Raw genomic sequence first — 21215 nt, 5'->3', positions numbered from 1 at the left:
CATAGGAGGAAAATTTGAAATGGTGCATACAAGCATTGGAAACCCCAATCAGGGAAACAAAAACCGTTATAATAATGGCTTGCCAGGAGCAAATAAAAGGCCATTCATTCACTTGACGACCACTTCAAGCATTGCAAACATGGTCAGTAGTAGCAAAAAGAAAAACTGGACCCATGTTCAGAAGGATGAACATGTGACTGCACAGACTGTGGCATTCGAAAGCGTGACTAGAATAGAATGTCGTACCTAGTGGCGTGAGGCTACTGAGGACCACCCATTAAAAGAATCCATGCGCAAAGCAGAGGTCAATAAAGCTATTCAGATTCTAGTATTTAACTTGTGGAATTTGAGCTAGTACTGTGAACTCTAATTGCAGGGTATGAATGGCATTCCAACTGGTCCATTTTTGAATTTCAGGGGCACCAGATATCTGTATATTTTGGGCCGAGTGAGTTCACAAGGGTGTTCGACATCCTGTCCAAAGGAGTTAAGGTGGCCAAACTGGCTACAAAAATGGAGGACAAGCATTTTTTGTTACAGTTAGTGTGCAAAAATGACCTCACCGATGCTGAGTGGAAGGGGTTGTGGAATAGTTCCAATAGTTGAGGGGTGAAGAAGAGTTATATCGCAACGACTGAATGACACTGCATCATGGACCTCATCAAAAGCCGCCTGATGGGAGCTAGCTGAGCATCTGACATAGCCGTGTGGATGATTCGGTTGATGAATGGGATTGTGATGGGTGTTGTGTATGATTGGGCGACAGTGTTATCTGTGAGGATCAAGGAGTTCCCCACTTTGCAGCATAAGACTTTTTACATGGGGAACCATGCCATAGGCCTCTTTCTGGAAGCGTTGCGTACACAAGTACCGTCAAATTGTTAGGGCTCATTCTGGCCTCTCAGCCATGTGGAGCCGACTAAGCCACCCTTGTTCTGTTGAATGCATCTAGATACACTCTTAGAAGACTAGTCGTAGCGGAAGAGGAGACGACTGAATGTGCAGGATATGTAGCCGAGCATGGATGAAGAGAGCAGTGCTAGTGAAGAGGAAGACACCATAGAGGTAGAGTCAGTTGAAAGTGAGAGTGCAGATAATTAATTTCGTATGGCCCTACATGGAGAGGAAGGGGAGTTACATTTGGAAGGCGAGGCAGTGGAGTGTGAGGAGGCAGTCGAGGGGGAGTATTCGGGTGAGAAGGAAAAAGATGCTGCCAAGGGGAGAGAACTTTCCCGGCCTATCGTACCAGAAAAATCCCTATGACACCGAGGGGCTGTGGGAGTCGGGTGATGTTTGCACCCACACAGTTGTCCCCTACCGCACATTTGGTAACACCGGGCAATTGAGAGTGTTTGCGGGAGAGGCGACTCTAGTCACCATAGCATGGGGAGATAAGAATGTGAAGAGAGTTGTACCAATGGTGTTGCCCATAGGAACAGTACCAGTGGACACCGTGCCAGTTTAGATCATACCCACTGTGAACGTGCAATAGGTCGTACCTATACTGGTAGTCCAAACTAAGATTGCGAGCAGGGATGTGGAGGTAGATGCCTCTTTGGATAGGTGGTTGGGTAAGCATTTTGTGGTGGTTGTACCTCCCTCTCCACGCACAGTTGAGGGCCCCATGGGTGAGAACTTGATGGAGGAAGGAGGGGGAGGTGTACAGGAAGCAGTACATGAGGAATGTTGTGCAAAGAGGATAAGCAACATGAGAATACGGTCATGAACATTGAGGATGAGAGCACTTAGGTGGGCGACATAGGGATAGGTGCTGAGTCTCAGCAGTAGGAGACCTAGGAGGAGGACACTAACATCATCCGAGTGTCCAAGCCAGAACCATGAGACCCCATGGGATCTATTCGCAGGTTTTTTGCGGAGTTGGGCGCCTTGATGGATGTCAGTCGGGACCTTGTAGCCTTAGCCCAAGAAGTTGACATATATTCAATACTTGCAACTGAGGGACTCTTAGCTTTCATGAGGGATGGATGCACGGTAGATTTGCAGGCTACGTCACGGGATGGCCACTTGCAGAGATAGATGCGATGATTTAGAGCTGGAGGTAGATGCTCGCACACTCTAGGGAGACACAAGGAGGGCCGGGGCCTACGTTATGAGGTATGGAGAGCTCCTCAAGGGAGATTTTCTACAGGATGCGTAGGGCTGAGGCAGAAAGGGATTCTGCTATGGAGGAGATCTAGGGTGTCAGGAAGGAGTTGGCCCTCCAAGCCGAACTCACAATTGTAGAACATAAATTGCGAACTGAGTTGGAAAGTGAGGTGAAGCGGCAATAGACACTCTTGGAGAAGCAAAGTGTACTTCTGTAGGAGCAGACTAGCTGAGTGGGAGAGATGGAGGAATGCATGGTTGCCCTGACAACCCAGCTTGAACAAAAGGGGAAGGATATGCAGGAGGCAGTTGTGATGGTGAAGATTGCTTGGGAGCGTCAGTTGGTGGCTGAGAGAGACCGGCGGCTCTGTATGGAGAAACTCTAGTGCCTGCAGCAGCATCCGACATCCTCAGCTACTCTAGGGATGTCCTCTCACCTTCCTAGTCCTCAGTAGTAGTATGATAGTGTTAGCCCAGTCACTTGGAAGAATACTTCTTCTTGGGGGGGCTGATGTAGATGGCAATTATGCTGCAACTAAATAAAGTATTTTTGTTATGTTTTAAAATGGCAATGTAATGGGTAATTGGTTCCTATAGGTAGTTGGTAGTTAATTGCAATTGGCCTCTTCGCCAACCGACCGAGTGGTATATATTTTGGCATTGTATCAGGAACGGGAGATTATGATTGAAGATATATTTTTGATTACTGTTGTACTATCCATTACATGATGCAATAAAGTTATATCATTCTACCTATGTTGTTGTGAATGTTATTTGTATTCTATGCACACTTTAGTTTCTCTGTTTATTCCGTGGAGTTGAGACATATTCACCGCAGGGAGTAAACACTTAGTCTGCTAGCTGGTTTTGGAACCAATGGATCTATTAGAAATTGGTAACAGGTCTATCATGTTGAAGGCAGAGTTGACAGAGCTTTATAACCTGTCGAACTGTCCATTACATGATGCAATAAAGTTATATCATTCTACGTATGTTGTTGTGAATGTTATTTTTATTCTATGCACACTTTAGTTTCGCTGTTTATTCTGTGGAGTTGTGACATATTCACCGTAGGGAGTAAACACTTAGTCTGCTAGCTGGTTTTGGAACCAATGGATCTATTAGAAATTTGTAACAGGTCTATCATGTTGAAGGCAGAGTTGATAGAGCTTTATAACCTATCTAACTAAGAAAGGTTGGTAGCATAGTCAGAGTGTGGGTATGCTCAAGGAGGTCAAGTTGATGATATTTGTTGCTGCCATTATATCATCTGATTTCAATATACTCATGCATTGGAGTTCAGCGGGATTGTCAAACAAAGTTATAGGTTCATATCACCAAGGATGAAATATTGAATAACATGATGTATGGTTTTTAAAGTCTCATCACTCAAAGGGACTGCACAATTTAATGATAATTGTTTTGGACCTGTATGTTTCTGCTCATTGTAGATTTAAGTTTTGTCTTTTATGAACAGTATATCTAGCTTGTGTTAAGCTTGATGTTTTTTCTGGAGGTTACTGAGATTTTTGAATCAAGAACTTATTTTTGTTGTTCTTTTGGCAGGGAGCCATTGTTTTCAAGGACGGCTCATATATAGATGAACATGATTCTCAGATAATACAAATGCGCATGGAAGGAGTATACATATGGCCATTTAGACAACTTCGGATGGTGGCCAATAGGTGGATAAGAGTAATTTCTTTGATAAAATGTCAGCATATCCTTTTTAGCACAGAGACACATTGGCTAAATGTGTAATGATTTTGATGACATGACAAGCATGCTAACCATTATAACTTTCTGCTGACTATTAATACCATTTTAAGGTTGCTATTGTGTTTTAAAATGCACTTTGCATTACAAGCATTACAATCATGCTTTTGCAGTGGAACAGATGGGGATAACAACCAAGAAGAACTTATTCTATCTAGCCCATATCATATGGTAAGCTGTCTGATTTTCCCTATTATTGTTATTACAATTTAATTTAGTTGTTTTCAATTGGAATGAGGTACCTCTCAATAAAGAATGCTAGTTATGGTCACACTAAATCTTTGTCTGGAATGGCTTTTTCTTGTTGAACAGTTTGTTTAGTTGTTTGCAATCTGAATGATGTACCTCTCAATGAAGAATGCTAGGCTTTTTCTTCCTGTGATTATATCATACTATATCCTTGTATGATTTTTGTTGTAGACACTAAAGCCTACTCTTAGCATGACTTCTATAACAATCAGAAATTGATAACAAACACATAAATAAGACTTACAATAACATTTCAAATTGTTTTTGCCTTGCTTCTGTTGCTGATTGTGCCTCTATATTTTGCTGTAAAATTTAAATATGCTTCTAGAGTATCCTAGTGATGCATCCCTGCCCTCAAAACTGTATTCCAAACATCACGCACATTTTGTGGAGCTGGGGATGTGTCCCCTGCCCTCCAGGCCTTATGGAATATGGAATACAATTGCTATCTTTTCATTTATCATTTGAGACTTTGACTCTTGTTACACTAATTACTTATAACAACTAGATATATGTCTTCCTTATTCGCACTCAAAATTTGAATTAATTTGCATTTGTTTGAGGTTTCATTCAACTACACTATAATTGTTTGTTGAATGAGGTAGGAGGAAGTGAAACATGACATTTCATCTCGTTCACCCAGGTGATAGCCTTGTAAGGATCACCATCAATGTAATTTGGAAGATTGATTTTAAAATCTTTGTTATGAGCTTAGGAATTGTGATACTCTGTTGCCTATGTACACGTTTTCATTTTTCAAGTGTCCTGTTCATCAAACTTTGAACTTGAAGCTTTTTAAGATATTCTTGTTCACTGAATTTGGGACTCAAATGAACAAATTCATTTAGACCAAAATTCTAGCTTTGAAAACAATTTTTTCTGATTTCAATCAGCTAAATCTTGAAGAACTTAATTCAACTTGTTTTAAATGTTGTCTTCTGGTCTTGTAGTGTCTACCATGTTGTTAATTTGGTTTTTGATCAAGACTCCAAGATTAATACACTTCCTAAAAAATTTGGGTAAGCCACCATCCGTTGAGATTCTCTATGGTTTATGAACTCATTGTAAAAAATATGAATGTGCAGTTGTAGCTGGGTTTGGTGAGCTTGCCACCTGGTGTCATCACCAAGTATGACTGGCTTTTTTCTGCTTGAGTTCTCAACAAAATTTATTTAGACACAAATCATACTGGTTAGCCGAATGAGTATTAGCATTCAAATCAAAGAACTAAATGACCCTTCTGAATGATTCCATTGGGAAAACATTAAGGCACACTTGTCAGCAGTCATTGCCAACCTCTACTTACAATCTTCTTTATATGATTCTTATTTGCATAATAATAACACCCAATAGTGGACTTAGGAGAGTTAATGCTGAAGTGGTATAAGCATTTTTCAGAATTTTGATTGTGTTTCTCTTACTCAGAATTGTCAGTAAAACACTCTAAGAGGTTGACTCATCCCCGGAACAAAATTATCTATTCCAATTATCCTTCTGCATTAATTTGTCGAATGATATATGTAATTCATATAATCTTTTGTAGCAGTTTAATCAGAAGTTTCAATAAATATACTAAATGGAGGGAGGCTCTGATGAATAATTATTGTCAGTTCTTTGTCACCTTCTCATGTTGATGGATCTGAGTTGATTCTTTACGTTTTTAAACTTAAACAAGCGCCGCTGAAGAGATTAACCTCCCTATATCTTGAGTGGAGTAGAATCCAAAAATTAACATGTCCTTGCAAAATCAAAATCTCAGGCTTTTCAGTTTCTTCCACATTTCTGCAGCATATACGAAACCTGATATTTCATTCATCATCTTTTATTTACAGATAACGTGAAAAATATTAAAGCTTTTCTATTCTTTTGGACAAAGTTCTTATCTTGATATGATGCTGCCCCCATCCAACTCCCTAATCATAAATTTGCCCATCATTCTATTTTTCAAACAATAAAATCTTGACCATTAAAATGTAAACCTTTAGGAGTTTGGTATCATAAGGTTACTCAAATTTTCCATAACTAGAAATAACCACCAAAGAGCAAGACCAATTGGAGCTTACGGGACACAAGAGACTTATGATCTGAACCTTGTATTTCATAAACTCACCAGAAATGAATTTTGTGTGTGATGAAAATCATCAAATTATGCTAAGCATTAATGGTGTCCTGTAAAGCTCGAAACTGCTCAAATCCTAAGTCACAAGGTTCGTGTTCACATTCAAATTCAGCAAGGGAAAAATTCAGAATAAGTTTGTCAGCTCATTATCCCTAAAATTTGTCTGCACAAATTAGTTAGAGGCAGCATGCGAGACTAAGTCCCTCCTCTATTATTAGGGGAGGTTCCCTTTGTTTCATACTCGCAGAAATCTTACGGTGGTGAAATATTCAAGAATATTGAATATTTACATACATACAAAGATTGTTTTTGAAACCATTTAGCTACATGCAATCATAATATAAAATTAACACCATTCAGAGAATAAAGATGTAGTTCCTTCCCTAGTGCTATGCCATAGAGTATCCACTATCCACTTGGAATAAAACGAAGAACCAGAAAGAACCAGATAGAAATTGACTTATTTCAGCAACTATTAATGCAGTCTAACCCTGTAGAAATGTACCGAAGAATCCAGAGGATTTTATGTTAAAAAAGAAATAGAACCCTCACAAGGATTAAAAATCCTTGCAAGATGCCTTCAATCTGATTGCAAAATAAGTTGTGTTTTTACAAATCACAAAGGTTCTCAATAGTTCTCTCTTTCTTGATTTCTGAAAAAGATCCTTTCAAATGACAATAGACCTCCTCTTTGTGACACTTTTGGGTAGTTACAAGTCATAAAGTAACTGCCCCAAACCATAAAGTGACTTAAGTCACTCTACTCACTAAAAAAACATAAAGTGTACCCAATAGCTCAAGTGTTAACTTAAAGTCACTTTACAATTACAAACCCTTGATGAGTCCTTGAAGTCAGTGCAAAAATTCGTAAGGTGGATTGCCTTTCATTCCATCTAGCTTGACAATGGCTTCTATCCTCTTAGAAGTAGGTGATCTTCTTGCAAAACATCTCCACTTATTGATGAGTTTAACCATGGTGGTGATATCTAGTGATCCAAATTCTTTGAATGCAGAATTTGTTGAAGCATGAAACAATCTACTTGTACCCTCTTCATTCCTCACTCGTTTACATGATTCTGTAGAGTGACAGTATTGGCATAGAGATCACATGCCTCTTTTATGATGCATTGTCAATGATCGCATCCAATAGAAGGTAGGTGAATCTTGTAACATTATTGCTCATCTGAACGAGGATGGAATTCTTATGCTTTTATGATGGTAAGATATTTCTTGAATCATCCTTGGGAAATGCTGCAACATAGAGTTGAAACATCAAGGTGACCTCGCTCAAAATTTGACAAACTTCCTTGGTGAGGGTGGTGACAAGTTGACAAGATCCTTCAAGCACATTGCAACAATGCTCAATAATGAAGAACCATTCCAATGGTGCTTGAAGACTGATTCTCATCTCAGTGTCATTACAGATATGATCAAGGGAATTTATTATATATACATTAGGGAGTCTCTCGCATGAATTTATCATCATAGGGTATGGAAGAATTCCTGATGCATGAAGATTACCTTCCGAGTGCTTCTGTGTGAAGTCTGGGTTGCATCCTACAGCGATGGGAGCAATTTTTAATGTCTCCTTTGCAAGTGTAAGCATTGTGCAGTCCCTTAGCCTATTTTAATTCTTGCAGGCTAATTGGGATATGATAAGGGAATAATCGCTTAATTAATTAAATTAAGCTGTCTATGTTAAAATTAGTCTCAGTCGTAACTAATCTGGTTGTTAAAGCCCAGAAATTCGATTTGATATACTTGCGATTTAATTGAGCTTTATGTAAGTGAGTATTAAACTAACACATTAGTTTGTTATTGTTATGTTTGGTTAAGTAATCCCGCCTGTGTAGAAGGATCGTGGCTCCACACAGGGGTCACGATCCTATGTGGAACCACGTGGTTTCACATAGGATCGTGACCCCCTGTGGAGGCACGATCCAATGAAGACAAGTAATATATATCCGCCACCCTCGTTGAATAAGAAATAACGTCAGACGATACACGTGGTGAACATAAAAGATATAATTGCTTGGTCTTCATATCTGTAGAGGCAAACTGATAAGACATAAATAAAATCAGTTTATATTTCTTTAAATCAAATACTAATAGTATAAATTCTTTGTCTCAGAATTCTGATTGTTCTGAAAGTCATCACAGTCTATTTACATTTAGATGGTATCAGAGCCTAACTACTTAAGATCTGAATAGACTAAAAGCGAAGTTGACATATCATATCGAAGATTTCTAAAATGGCGAACACAATCAGATTCGAGGACAGACTCGAAGGAGCAGCAAATTTTGTGGCTTGGAAAGTCAGAATTATGATAGTATTAAAAGAGAACAAAGTAATCAAATTCATAAAAGAAGACAAGCCCGAACCTGCAGACGAACCTGAGAAAACTATGTGGAATGAAGGAAATGATAAAGCTGTAAAAATCGTGATAGATGCAGTAAGGGATCACATAATACCACTTATATTAAAATATGACAACGCTTATGAAATGTTCAAAACCCTTGAAAGGACGTATGAAATAAACAATCTGAGCAAAACCCTAGCTCTAAAAAGACAGTTGAACCACATAAGTATAAATAAAGGTGAAACAATAAACTCATACTTCATGAGGATAGGTTCACTCAGAGATCAACTACAAAAACTTGATTATCATGTCGAGAAGCAAGAACTATCAATGATTACTCTAGATGGATTACCTGAATCTTGGGAATCATTCAAACAAGGCATAAATGCAAGGGATAAATTTACAGAATTTGATCGACTAAGGGATGAAGGCCTCCTTGAAGAGTCAAGGCAAATGAAAGGGGGAAATCACAAAACTAAAGATGAGGACCTCCACATTTTGAATACCGACTCCTGTAAGAAAGGCAAGAAGAGAAACTTCATGAAGAGAAAATCCCATCATGGGAAAAGCTTTCATAAGAAAGACATGTCAAAAATCCAATGTCATAGATGTGATCAGTATGGACACATGTCATTTAATTGTCCTGATAAAGTAAAACAACAGGCATCATTCGCCAAAGTAGAGAGGAACACAAAACTTGAATCTGAGAAGTTTGTATTATATTCAGCACTATCAAGTCAAGCTTCAAACAAGTCTAACACTTGGGTGATAGACAGTGGATCATCAAGACATGTCACCGGATTCAGAGAATTACTAGACTCAATGGAAGAGGGATCAAATGAAGAGGTAACAATAGGGGATGACTCTGCACATCCTGTAAAAGGTGTCGGGACATGTACAATCAGACTGAAGTCTGGAATCTCAATCCAACTCACTGGGGTACTATTTGTACCAGGCGTCAAAAGGAACTTAGTCTCTATCTCTGCACTTGAGGATGATAGATATAGAGTCTCATTCATAGAAGGAAAGGTAATGGCATGGCCAAAAACATCCACCTTCAAAAGAGCACAAGTGATTGGTTACAGACAAGGACACCTATATGAATTGTGTAATGAGCCAAATCAAACCTTACTTCATGAAGTCATAGATCAAGCGGAAATTTGGCATAGAAGACTAGGGCACTTACATTTTCGTGCTCTACCCTCTATGGAGAAATTAGTCACAGGACTACCTAAACTAAAGCCAATTCATTCAGATGTTTGTAAAAGATGTGCACTAGGGAAAAACACTAAAAGCTCTTTTCCTTGCAGTTCTAGAAAAACTAAAGGAGTACTAGAACCATCACTATGTGGGCCTATGTCTGAACCATCACTAGGAAACGCATTATACTATGTAATCTTTGTAGACGATTTTTCTAGGAAAACTTGGATTTATTTCTTTAAAAGTAAAGAATCTGAAGATATTCTTAGGAAATTTAAAGAGTTCAAATCTATCAGAGAAAATCACTCTGGTAGGAAAATCAAAACTCTTAGGACTGACAATGGTAGGGAATACACATCAGAAGTATTTAAAGAGTTTTGCAAAGATGCTGGGATTAAGAGGGAGTTCACTGTACCCTACAATCCTCAACAAAACGGGGTTGCTGAAAGAAAAAATAGAACAATAGTAGAAGTGGCAAGGGCTATGTTGTTAGATCAAAACCTAGAAACTGCACTTTGGGGAGAAGCCACTAATACCGTTGTATACATTCAAAACAGATGTCCTCACTCTCATATTGGTGACAAAACTCCTGAAGAAGTCTTTATTGGAATTAAACCTGATATTAGCCATCTCAAAATATTTGGATGTCCTGTTTATATTCATGTACCTAAGGAGAAAAGAACTAAATTAGAACCTACTGGATAGAAAGGGATTTTTGTAGGATATAGTGAAACATCTAAAGCCTACCGAATATTCATCCCTGGTCAAAGACAAATAGAATTAAGCAGAGATGTCATATTTGAGGAAGATATAGCTATTAACAAAACAAGGAGTTCCATCACACCTGAAATCCCAACTAATTCCATTAATTTGGAAGAAGATTCTCTTTTTGAAACTTAGAGGGAGCATCCTGAGGATATCACCTTGGAACTTGAGAACTCTACAACAGAGAATCCTAGGAAGAGACCACTATGGGCCACTAAAACAGTACAGGAAGCAGAATCCTTTGCAGCACCTAGAGGAACAGTTAGAGAAAGGAAAAGACCTTCAAAGTTCTCTAGCTATGTTGCTCTAATGATAGACCTCATAAATGCTGAACCTTCAAGTGCTGTAGACGCTCTTAAACAGCAAGTATGGAAGGATGCGATGATAGAAGAATATCAATCTATCTTAAAGAATGATGTGTGGAAAATTGTGCCTAGACCTAAAGGAAAATCAGTTGTATCTTCTAAATGGCTCTTTAAAATTGAGCATGCTGTTGATGGCAGTATAGAAAAACATAAGGCAAGATTTGTTGCTCGAGGCTTCTCACAGAACGAAGGAATTGACTATGAAGAAACATTTGCACCTGTTGCACGATACACTTCTGTCAGAACAATCCTGGCTATAGCAGCATCTAAAGGATGGAAAGTTCATCAAATGGATGTAAAAACTGCATTTTTGAATGGAACAATTGAAGAAGTATATCTAGAGCAACCTGAGGGATTTGAGGTAAATAAGCCTAAAACACATGTATGCAAGTTAGAGAAAGCACTATATGGATTAAAACAAGCTCCCAGAGCATGGTACGAAAGAATTGACAGTTACTTATTAGAGATAGGTTTCTCTAAAAACATTGCTGATCCAAATCTGTATTTCAAAATAATAAAAGGTGAAATGTTGATACTCATACTATATGTAGATGACTTATTAGTTTCAGGCGAAGATCATCTCATTGCAAAATGCAAATAGAAACTAGCTTCAGAGTTTGAGATGAAGGATTTAGGTCTACTCCATTATTTCCTTGGATTAGAAGTATGGCAAAAACCAGATGGTATTTATCTAAATCAAGGTAAATACACCATTGACATTCTGAAGAGATTTGGAATGATGAATTGTAAGCCAATGTCATCTCCTATGGAAACAAACCTACATAAACTAAAAGAAGCTATAGCAGATTCCAAATTTGCAGATCCAACATTATACAGATAGATTATTGGATCATTAATGTACCTAGTCAATACTAGACCTGATATATGTTATGTAGTAAATGTACTCAGCCAACACATGGTTGAACCCAAAGAAATACATTTGGTTGCAGTAAAGCATATATTGAGATATCTACAAGGTACCTTGGACTATGGACTGCATTATGAACACACTGCATTGAACCTACATGGATACTCTGATTCAAACTGGGCTGGAAGCGTGATAGACAGGAAGAGCACTTTAGGATGTTGTTTCAGCTTAGGATCAGCTATGGTATCTTGGATCTGTAGAAAACAATCATCCGTAGCTCAGAGCTCCATAGAAGCTGAATATATAGTTGCATCCATGGCAGCTAAGGAAGCCGTATGGTTGAGGAAATTGATAGTAGAACTGTTTGGTGAAAGTCTGAAGCCTACTATCATTCATTGTGACAATCAGAGCTGCATTAAACTTTCAGTGAATCCAGTTTTCCATGATAGATCCAAGCACATTGAGATCCCATATCACTATTTAAGAGACATGACGGAGAGAAAGGTAATAAGACTAGAATATGTCAATACAGGAGATCAGACAGCTGACATTCTCACCAAACCCCTAGCAAGAGTGAAAATTGATCACTTTAGGAGGTACCTTGGTATGGTTAAAATGTAATTGATGTCTAAAATTATGTAACCTTCTTGGTCATATATTTGAGTATATGAAGTATGTAACCTTTCCCTGTGTTCATTCCTAAAGGATGACGATTCTTTAGTTAATGAACACTTGTATTTTAACATTGTAAGGTGACGATCTTATAAATGTTTGGAAGATCATATAAACTGAAAATCAGACAATTTGAATATCAGTAATGTGATAAGTTATAGTAGACATTATGTAAGCGGATTAATGTCAGTGCACATACTATAACAGGGATATCAAAGTGAGTATATCCTTAGTATCACAAGCTGATACTTATAACAGGGATATCAAAGTGAGTATATCCTTAGTATCACAGGCTGATACTTAAAACAGGGATATCAAAGTGAGTATATCCTTAGTATCATAGGCTGATACTTAAAACAGGGATATCAAAGTGAGTATATCCTTAGAATCACAAGCTGATTCTTCACACCTAGGTGATGTAATTATCATGAGATTAGTGTGGAGCTAAATTAAGTTTTAGGTCTATACTCCTAAGACTAAGAGGGAGTGTTAAAATTAGTCTCAGTCGTAACTAATCTGGTTGTTAATGCCTAGAAATTCGATTTGATATACTTGTGATTTAATTGAGATTTATGTAAGTGAGTATTAAACTAACACATTAGTTTGTTATTGTTATGTTTGGTTAAGTAATCCCGCCGGTGTAGAAGGATCGTGGCTCCACACAGGGGTCATGACCCTATGTGGAACCACGTGGTTTCACATAGGATCGTGACCCCCTGTGGAGGCACGATCCAATGAAGACAAGTAATATATATCTGCCACCCTCGTTGAATAAGAAATAACGTCAGACGATACACGTGGTGAACGTAGAAGATATAATTGCTTGGTCTTTGTATCTGCAGAGGCAAACTGATAAGACATAAATAAAATCAGTTTATATTTCTTTAAATCAAATACTAACAGTATAAATTCTTTGTCTCAGAATTCTGATTGTTCTGAAAGTCATCACAGTCTATTTACATTTACAGTCTAAATAAAGTCTTTTTTTGAATGACTTTTATTTGATTAATTATTTTTGTTAAGCTGGACAGTTTAATTAAAAAGTGACTTATTTATGGGGCCCAAAATATAAGGTTTAATTATAAAGTCACTTTTGTAGGGAAATAAAAAGTTTTGAGAAATAATATTAATTATCTTGCCAAAAAGTGTGTAAAAGGCAAACAGGAGATGGGAAAACTTCTTGTGTTGTAAACACACGCTCCATTACAAATGGGGAACCCCATGTTTTCACTTGCTAGATTACTGTTTTGTCTTAGCTTGGCAATAGTTTTAGTCTTTTAGCCTTTAGGAGGGTTTCGTTTTGACTTGTCAGTTCAGAATGGAACTTTGATCAATCCTTGAAATCACCTTAGAGTGCAATCTTGTCCTTGGATGGGTAGTCTGATTCAAAAAATCAAGTTTTGAGTCCAGGTCCATGAATAGACGTTAGGACTGAGAATTGAGGTTGAAAATTCACAAAATGTTGTCAAAATTGTCAAAAGTTGTAAAAATGTTGTCAAAGTTGTCAAAATTGTCAAAATTGCTAAAAAATGTTGTCAAGGAACATTGTCAAGAAATTGAGATTTTGTAAATATTGTGTGGAAAAATGATGAAAATTCCAAGGATATGTTAGCTTGACAAGGAAAATCCCTTGTCAAGGTCGGATTTTCCAACCTTGACAGGAGAGGGAAATCAATAAAATTTTGTGAAAATCCTTTATAAAGTTGTAATTTTCAAGTGAAATCGTTGTTTGGAATAAGGAATTCCTAAAATTTGAAATTAATTCCTTGTTGAAATGTGGAAATTCACAAAATTTGTTTGAAATCCTAAGGTGAAGTGTGGAATTCTAAATTAAAAAATACAATCCTAAGTCTAAACAAGGAATTCCAAAATTAAAATGCAAAATCCACATCTTAAGCATGGATTCACATTCAAAATTAAGTTTTCCTTAGCCAATCCATGGAATTTATTAGAAAATGAATCACAAAGTTCACTTGTCCATGCGCAAGTTAATTTAGCGCTCACCATTCCTTGATCACCCTTCACTAGTGCTTGTAAATTCCTTGATTCCATGTTAATTGCATCCTATAGTCCAGAACTATAGGTTGCATCCCTATAGTCTATAATTATCCCTCTTTAGTGCTCACTAGTCCTTCACAACCTTTAAAATGCGCCCAAGTGTTGGATCACCTTCAAAATGCAATCATGTTGTGCTTGGGTTAGTGCTAATCTTGCCTAGAAAGAGAATGAGGTGACATGGCCGACTTATCATAAAGTGGAAATATGAGGAAATGAAATGAAAGACAATCCAGAATTTTGAAAGTGAATGAAATAATTCTAAGGAAAGAATGACAAGTCCAAGAAAAGTTGAAAATAAAGAAGTTGAGAGAAAGATTCCTAAGTTGAGGTATTGAATCCCAAACTTGAGATGCGAATTATAAAGTATTTCAGAACTAAATCGGGGAATTCTATTGAACACTCCATGAGCAAGATGGATTTCCATCCAAGAGTTCTTGCACAAGGCTAAATTCCTATTGAAAATCCAATAAATGCGGGTGAAAATTCATGACAAAGGCTATAATCCATAAGGAGGTAGAATTTATGCCTGTGTCCTTGTTGGGGGTAAAAATGCACTCTAGTAGTCCTTGACTATGTCAAAAATGCGCTGGAAAAATCTCTCTTTACCTTGCAAATGCGCCTAAGTGTCTGAAACTAGTCCTCAATTTCATGTTACTTGCTCACTCTAATCCGGAACTGTAGGTCACATGAGTCGTATAATCCGGAACTATAGGTCCCATGAGTCTTATAATCTGGAACTCCTCCTCTCTAGCACCTAGTTGTCGATGACTACATGTAAATCCACTCAAAGAAGTCCTAGAACAGGTTGGATTTCCACTCGAGAGGGTGTGAGTTTTATAGTGAAACGTGTGATGAAGTGAATCAAGGAGAGGTCCGCTTAGATTATGAGATAAAACATGAGGAACTAAGATGAAACGTGAGGACCTAAAGTGAAACGTGAAGCTACAAGGAGCAACAAAGGTCGGCTTGGTTAATAGGACTTCTTCAAAACGTGTCGGCTTGGTTAATAGGACTTCTTCAAAACGTGTGAAGTAATGAAATGTGAAAGATAAGGTAAGGCCGGCCTAAACAACAAAATCCTTTGAAAATTGAAGCATTTGGATCAAGCCGTGGTGAATATAAGACACAAAAGAGGGCTGACTTGATACAAGTTGGGAGTGAATTAAAAAAAATTTATTTGGATGGAAGTAAGTAAAATAAGCAAATGTTAAAATCCAAGTTAAGCCGACCCTCCCTTATGGACTGTTTGAGCACCTATAAAGCAGGAATCAAAGATCATTTCACCATTCAAATGCAATTCAAATCTAAACATTGTTAATTGCAGGGCTGAAGTGAAGAAAAACGTCCCAGAAGTGAAGAACAGCAAATCCATAGCAGAAATTGCAAATTCCAGAAGTAGATTCCAGAATTAGAGTGAGAGTTCGTATGAGGTATTGCAAACTTCAACAAAGACACCAGATTCTAAACAAATGTTTAAGGAGCAGACCAAACAGAAAGGGGTGAATTCCAGAACATTAAGGTGTGAGTTTGATAAAAGTTATATCAGATTTCAAGCTTTTTATTAAGAGGAAATATCAAAGAAGATTAATTTCCAATCAATTCACAATTCAAATGAGTTTAAAGAGCAAAATTGCGTTTTTGAAGCAGAGTGGCTAATAAGCTGATTACATTGACCTTGGAAATCCAAGATCAACATGAAGGACTCTACAATAACAAGGAAATCAAGTATTTTCGAGACAAAGAGTTCCAAAAGTGAAGATGATGACTAGCTCAAGGCAAGTTCAAGACATGACAAGGATGGGAAAATCAAAGTCAAGGATAGCGAACACAAGGGAGAATTCCAAACATGAAAATGAAAGGTGCAAGATGAAATGATCAAGGAAAGTGGATAGTTTCAAAAGAGTTAATCAAAGTAAGAAACTTGATCGATGATGCAATTGGGGAATATAAGCCATCACATCAAACAATTGGATGATGTTGAGTATTAAGAGATATCTATGTTGACGCGACACTTATTTACCTCAACCAATCAAGTGGTGCCACTTCAACATGTCGAAGTGCATTGAACTTGACTCATCCTACAAAGAAGACAAGTGCACATTTGGGTGCATTGAATGATGTGTCATCATCTACTCCTTGTTAATTGTGCCATCAAGGCTATACTATTTTCTGATTGGTCCTCCTTGAAAGGATATCTATTCAAAGCTTGTAATTTTCTCATTGGAGAGCATTAATTGTAAGGAGGTGGTTGTTGTAACTACCCCCATTAGGGTTTTCGTTGAATTATCTTGGCCATTGATTTAGAATCAATTTGGGCCCTTCATTTGTAATCAAGACCTCTATATAAGGCTTTGCCTTCTTATTTGTAAAGGTTAATAGTTGATAGCATTAGGAGTTAGAATAGCAGTAGGAGACAAGAGATTGTTGCCAAGACTATGATGGAATTAATACATGATTATCATTGAAGATATGGTGGATCCTTGTATGAATTTCAATATGTTGCATATGGTTGAAAACAAAGCTTGAAAACTCGGACTTGGACTCAACTTGGCAGCCCAAAATTTTGAATTGGACTCGAGACTTGGCATGGACTCAACAAAAAACTTGGCAAAGAAAAACCTCATAATTCCGCAAAAAAAAAAAAGAAATCTATGCATCTAGAGAACTTAAAAGTCTAATTTGATTATCAATTTGTCATAACTCAAACATTACACTTGTCATATGACCCTAAAACTCTCAAAATTTGATATCTTGGTTGCTTTGTTTGTTATTTTTCAGGCACTAGAAGAGTCTAGGCGCATGACTCGGGAGTCCAATCCTAAGACTCAGGAGTCTTGAAGCAGGACTTAGCCGATTACTCGGCCAGACTTGGTCAAAATTGACTTGTGAGTCCTAATCTACTCGACTTGACCGACCTCAGGACTCGTGAGTTGGGTAAGTCTTGCTGAAAAGTCCCCAGTCCTAAAACTATGGTTGAAAGAACAATTGTTTATAAAAAATTGCAATAATAATGTCCTACAATAAGATTTATGCTGGATAAATTAATACTATCACATTAGTTGGCATCTATCAAACATTTTCCAAGATTTAAAACAAAAATTTAGTTTGGCATTTTACACAATTCTTGAGCAAGTTGAAGATTATCAGAGATATACCCCTTCAAATGCTTCTTTGTAGGCCAGCCACTCACATGGATGAGTTTGTTGCAGTGTTGATTGGATGTAGGAGGAGCTTTCACAACAATAGTTGCTGAATACTCACACTCAACACACAATCATTGTTGGTGCATTCAATTAAAGCTCCTTTATCTCCCTAGAGATGAGTCACTTCCTCAAGTAACCTCTTGAAGTGAGCCTTGTTGAATTCCACTATGTGCCAGCCATTCGTGGAATGTCTTGCTGATTGATTTGTGGGAAAACATGGCATTGAACTTTAATATCTTCAATGCTCACCTTATATAAGCTCACTTCTTCCTTAGGCATAGTTGTGTTGATCATAATCTTCGATCATAATGATGTCTTGCACACTTCATGAAAAGGATAAAGTGAAGGAGATCCATGCTCATGTCCATTGCCATTGCTTTGTCTCTACTTGCATTTGTGACCAATTTGGATAGGATATCTAATGGGTCTTGGTCTCTTGTGTAGCTTGTTGAAGACTTTGTGTACCTCTAGCATTTGGTGAGCAAACTCCCCAAGGAAATCTCTTACATGATGTGGTAATCAATATGGTTTTCCTTTGAAACCAAAGGCTCAAATATATGTGTATGCTTAATTCTGAATTTACCAACTAGCCCACCCTTTGTTGGATTTCATGCTTTCTATAGACATACAAAAATCTTGATTTTGCTGTATCATGTCCCCACTCAAGACCCAAAGGGCAACCAGAGTCAGCATACGAATGAATAAGTTTTAATTAAAGATTTAAACTTATTAACAGCTAGTCACATATTATAATCATACTGATAGTAATCAATGGTTATCTTGCAAATAATTAAAGAAGTTTATTCGATGACGATTTATCAACAGCGATCAATAACAAAGTCATACGATGCTCTCATTACAATTGAGTAATTGGAGCCAAGTAATATCAATCACAATAACTAGACCAGCACGTCAAATTCCTGAAGAGGCATGATATTAATAACAATCAATATATAATAATCGTTAACAGCAATTACAAGTTAGAGGAAGGTGTGTTTAACAAATGTTATGATTAGAAGACCGATAACATTATAAATTAAGAACAAATGCACATTGATTATGAGGAGATACGATCTCGTGTAGAGATAAAAATCAGAGAACATAACCATTTGAATTAAGGGGGAAAGGTTAAGATGGCAAACAAACAAGCCAGTAAGGAAGGATTTTAGTTTACAAGAAGTGTGATTACTAAAAAGATAAGTAGTTTATTTTAAATAAGTGTGACCCTTTATCTGTGAAGAGATACGACTAAGGGAAAGGTATGCCCATTCCCAGGAAGAGACGCAACTATTCAGTCCATATGGTATTTAGAAGGATGAATGTTCATTCCACAGAGGGAAAACGAGTCTCAGATCTCATCTACAGCCACTATTAGATCGTTTTTTGCACTATAGCCTTATCGGTATAACATCAGATTGCTGCAAGATTATAATTCCCCATCTGAAATAGCAACCATATCTCTCTAAGCGATATTACCATATTGACATTGCATGAACTAAAGGATATGCATCATCTCCTTTCATTTCAACATTTCTTTCTTCTCTTTTCCTCTGCAAAATGTTAGGATAGGTTTAGAAGTAGAATTTGGAGTGTTGAGTTTGTTCAACACCTGCACTTGGATTGAGAAGGAAGTCTGCCTTCTTCGGAGATTCAACCCCATTGCACAAGGTCCCACACTTCGGGGTTTACGAGGTTGCTAAGTTGATAGCTCAACAAGGGTGCAAACTTTTGTGACAACAAAAGCTTCAACCCTTTTTCCATCGGTGTAGATGAGATCTTGCAATCTGTCTTTCTGAACTTGTTTAGCAAACTCTTGGCATATTTAGACTGAGAAATGAAAATACCATCACCTATTTGCCAAACCTCTACACCTAGGAAATTATATAGGAGGTATAAATTTGTCATGTCAAAATTCGCTCAATTGAATGTGCCTCACTACTTGTTATGATGATTATAAATAACTAGAAATATTATGTCATTGTCTATAATTTTGACATACAAGTTAGGCTTTTGAGCACCTCTCTTAAATCTCTATTCATCCAAATACCTATCAATCTTTATGTACCATGCCCTGGGATAAAGAGCCTTTGTGAGGCGGCATACTGGATGCTCGTTTCTTGTAATCTGAAATCCCCGAGTTTGAGTCATATACACTTCTTCCTTTAAGTCACCATTGAGGAAGGCACTCTTTACATCCATTTGATGGACTTTCCAACCAAAATGAGCTGTCATGGCCAGAATTGAGTGGATGGTGCTCATCTTTGTTGTAGGAGAAAAGTTTCCTCATAATCAATACCTTCTATCTGCAAGAATCATTTAGCCACCAATCATGCTTTGTACTTGTCAAGCATACCATTAGATTTGTACTTGACTTTGTACACCCATTTGTAGCCAATGGGTTTCTTTCTAGTTGGAAGATCTAAAAGAACCCAAGTCTATTTTTTCACAAGGCTTTGATGTTCGACTTCCATGGCCTTTTACCATTTAGGTTTATCTTGCGCCTTGCAAAATCTTGAGGCTCATAAACACTTTGGATGTTTTCCATAAGAGCACTATTAACTTCATTCAACTTGTTCTCTCCACTGGATGATTTGCCTTCAATCATTTCATCAATGTGAACATCACCAATGAGTTTTTCCACCACTTATATTTCTTTGAAGAAATCCCTCCATCCAAATCAGTGTGGTCATCATGACTTGGCCTCCTTGGTACTATATCATTGAATGCTGATCTAGGTTTTCGTAAATTAACTCTTCTAGTATAGGTACTAATATCTATCTAGGCAATTCCACATGTTCAAAATCATCAGAGTCCCCCTCTTTAGGTGTAGCTAATGGAAGCTGGACATCTAAATCTTTAGCCTTTAGAGGTTGATATTTAGAACTCTTGATGTCAAAAGAGAGATGAAAAGGCCCAACTTCTTCAGCACTCACCAAATTCCTATTGAATGTCAAACGATTAGTGTCCACATTGAATGAACTTTTAGGTCTTATGATTCTCTAGACATATGTAGTAGAATTGAAAACCTGAAGATGGATTTCACATGGTTTCCTCCAAGGCCATGCTTCATCTGGGTCTTCTCCTTCACTGCCTGTGTCAGAGACCTATTGAGAAGGTACACTATAGTGTAAATTGCCTTTGCTCAAAACTTCTTGGGAACACTCCTTTCCAATATGCATCGAGCCATCTCTGTAATTGTATAGTTCCTCCACTCAACTATGCCATTGTGTTGAGGGGTATAGGGTGTTGTGAATTTGTTTTTGATATTGTGTTTGCTACAAAAGTGAAAGAATTCGTTGGAACATAATTCCCCCCCATCATCAGACCTAAGAGTTATGATAGCACATCTTCTTTCCTTTTCTACTAATGACTAGAACTTCTAAAAACAAAAGAAAATATCTATCCCTAGCGACTAATACTATATTCATTAATCCACAAGTATTTGCATAAATTAGTAGAAGGACCTTTTTGCTC

General features: G+C 37.4%; 1 protein-coding gene across 1 annotated transcript in view; it reads left to right on the top strand.

Annotated features, from left to right (window-relative positions):
• The window catches only part of LOC131079993 (transmembrane E3 ubiquitin-protein ligase FLY2), a 177343-nt gene that overhangs the window by 61059 nt on the left and 95069 nt on the right, over positions 1-21215 (top strand). The window contains exons 4-5 of the mRNA XM_059218314.1: positions 3673-3791; positions 3996-4053. Coding sequence (XP_059074297.1) covers positions 3673-3791; positions 3996-4053 — 177 coding nt within the window. The remainder of the gene's footprint in view (positions 1-3672; positions 3792-3995; positions 4054-21215) is intronic.

Source organism: Cryptomeria japonica, chromosome 3 (assembly GCF_030272615.1).
Source record: "Cryptomeria japonica chromosome 3, Sugi_1.0, whole genome shotgun sequence".
In the NCBI taxonomy this organism is placed as follows: Eukaryota; Viridiplantae; Streptophyta; class Pinopsida; order Cupressales; family Cupressaceae; genus Cryptomeria; species Cryptomeria japonica.
This window is presented reverse-complemented; position numbering and strand designations above follow the sequence as displayed.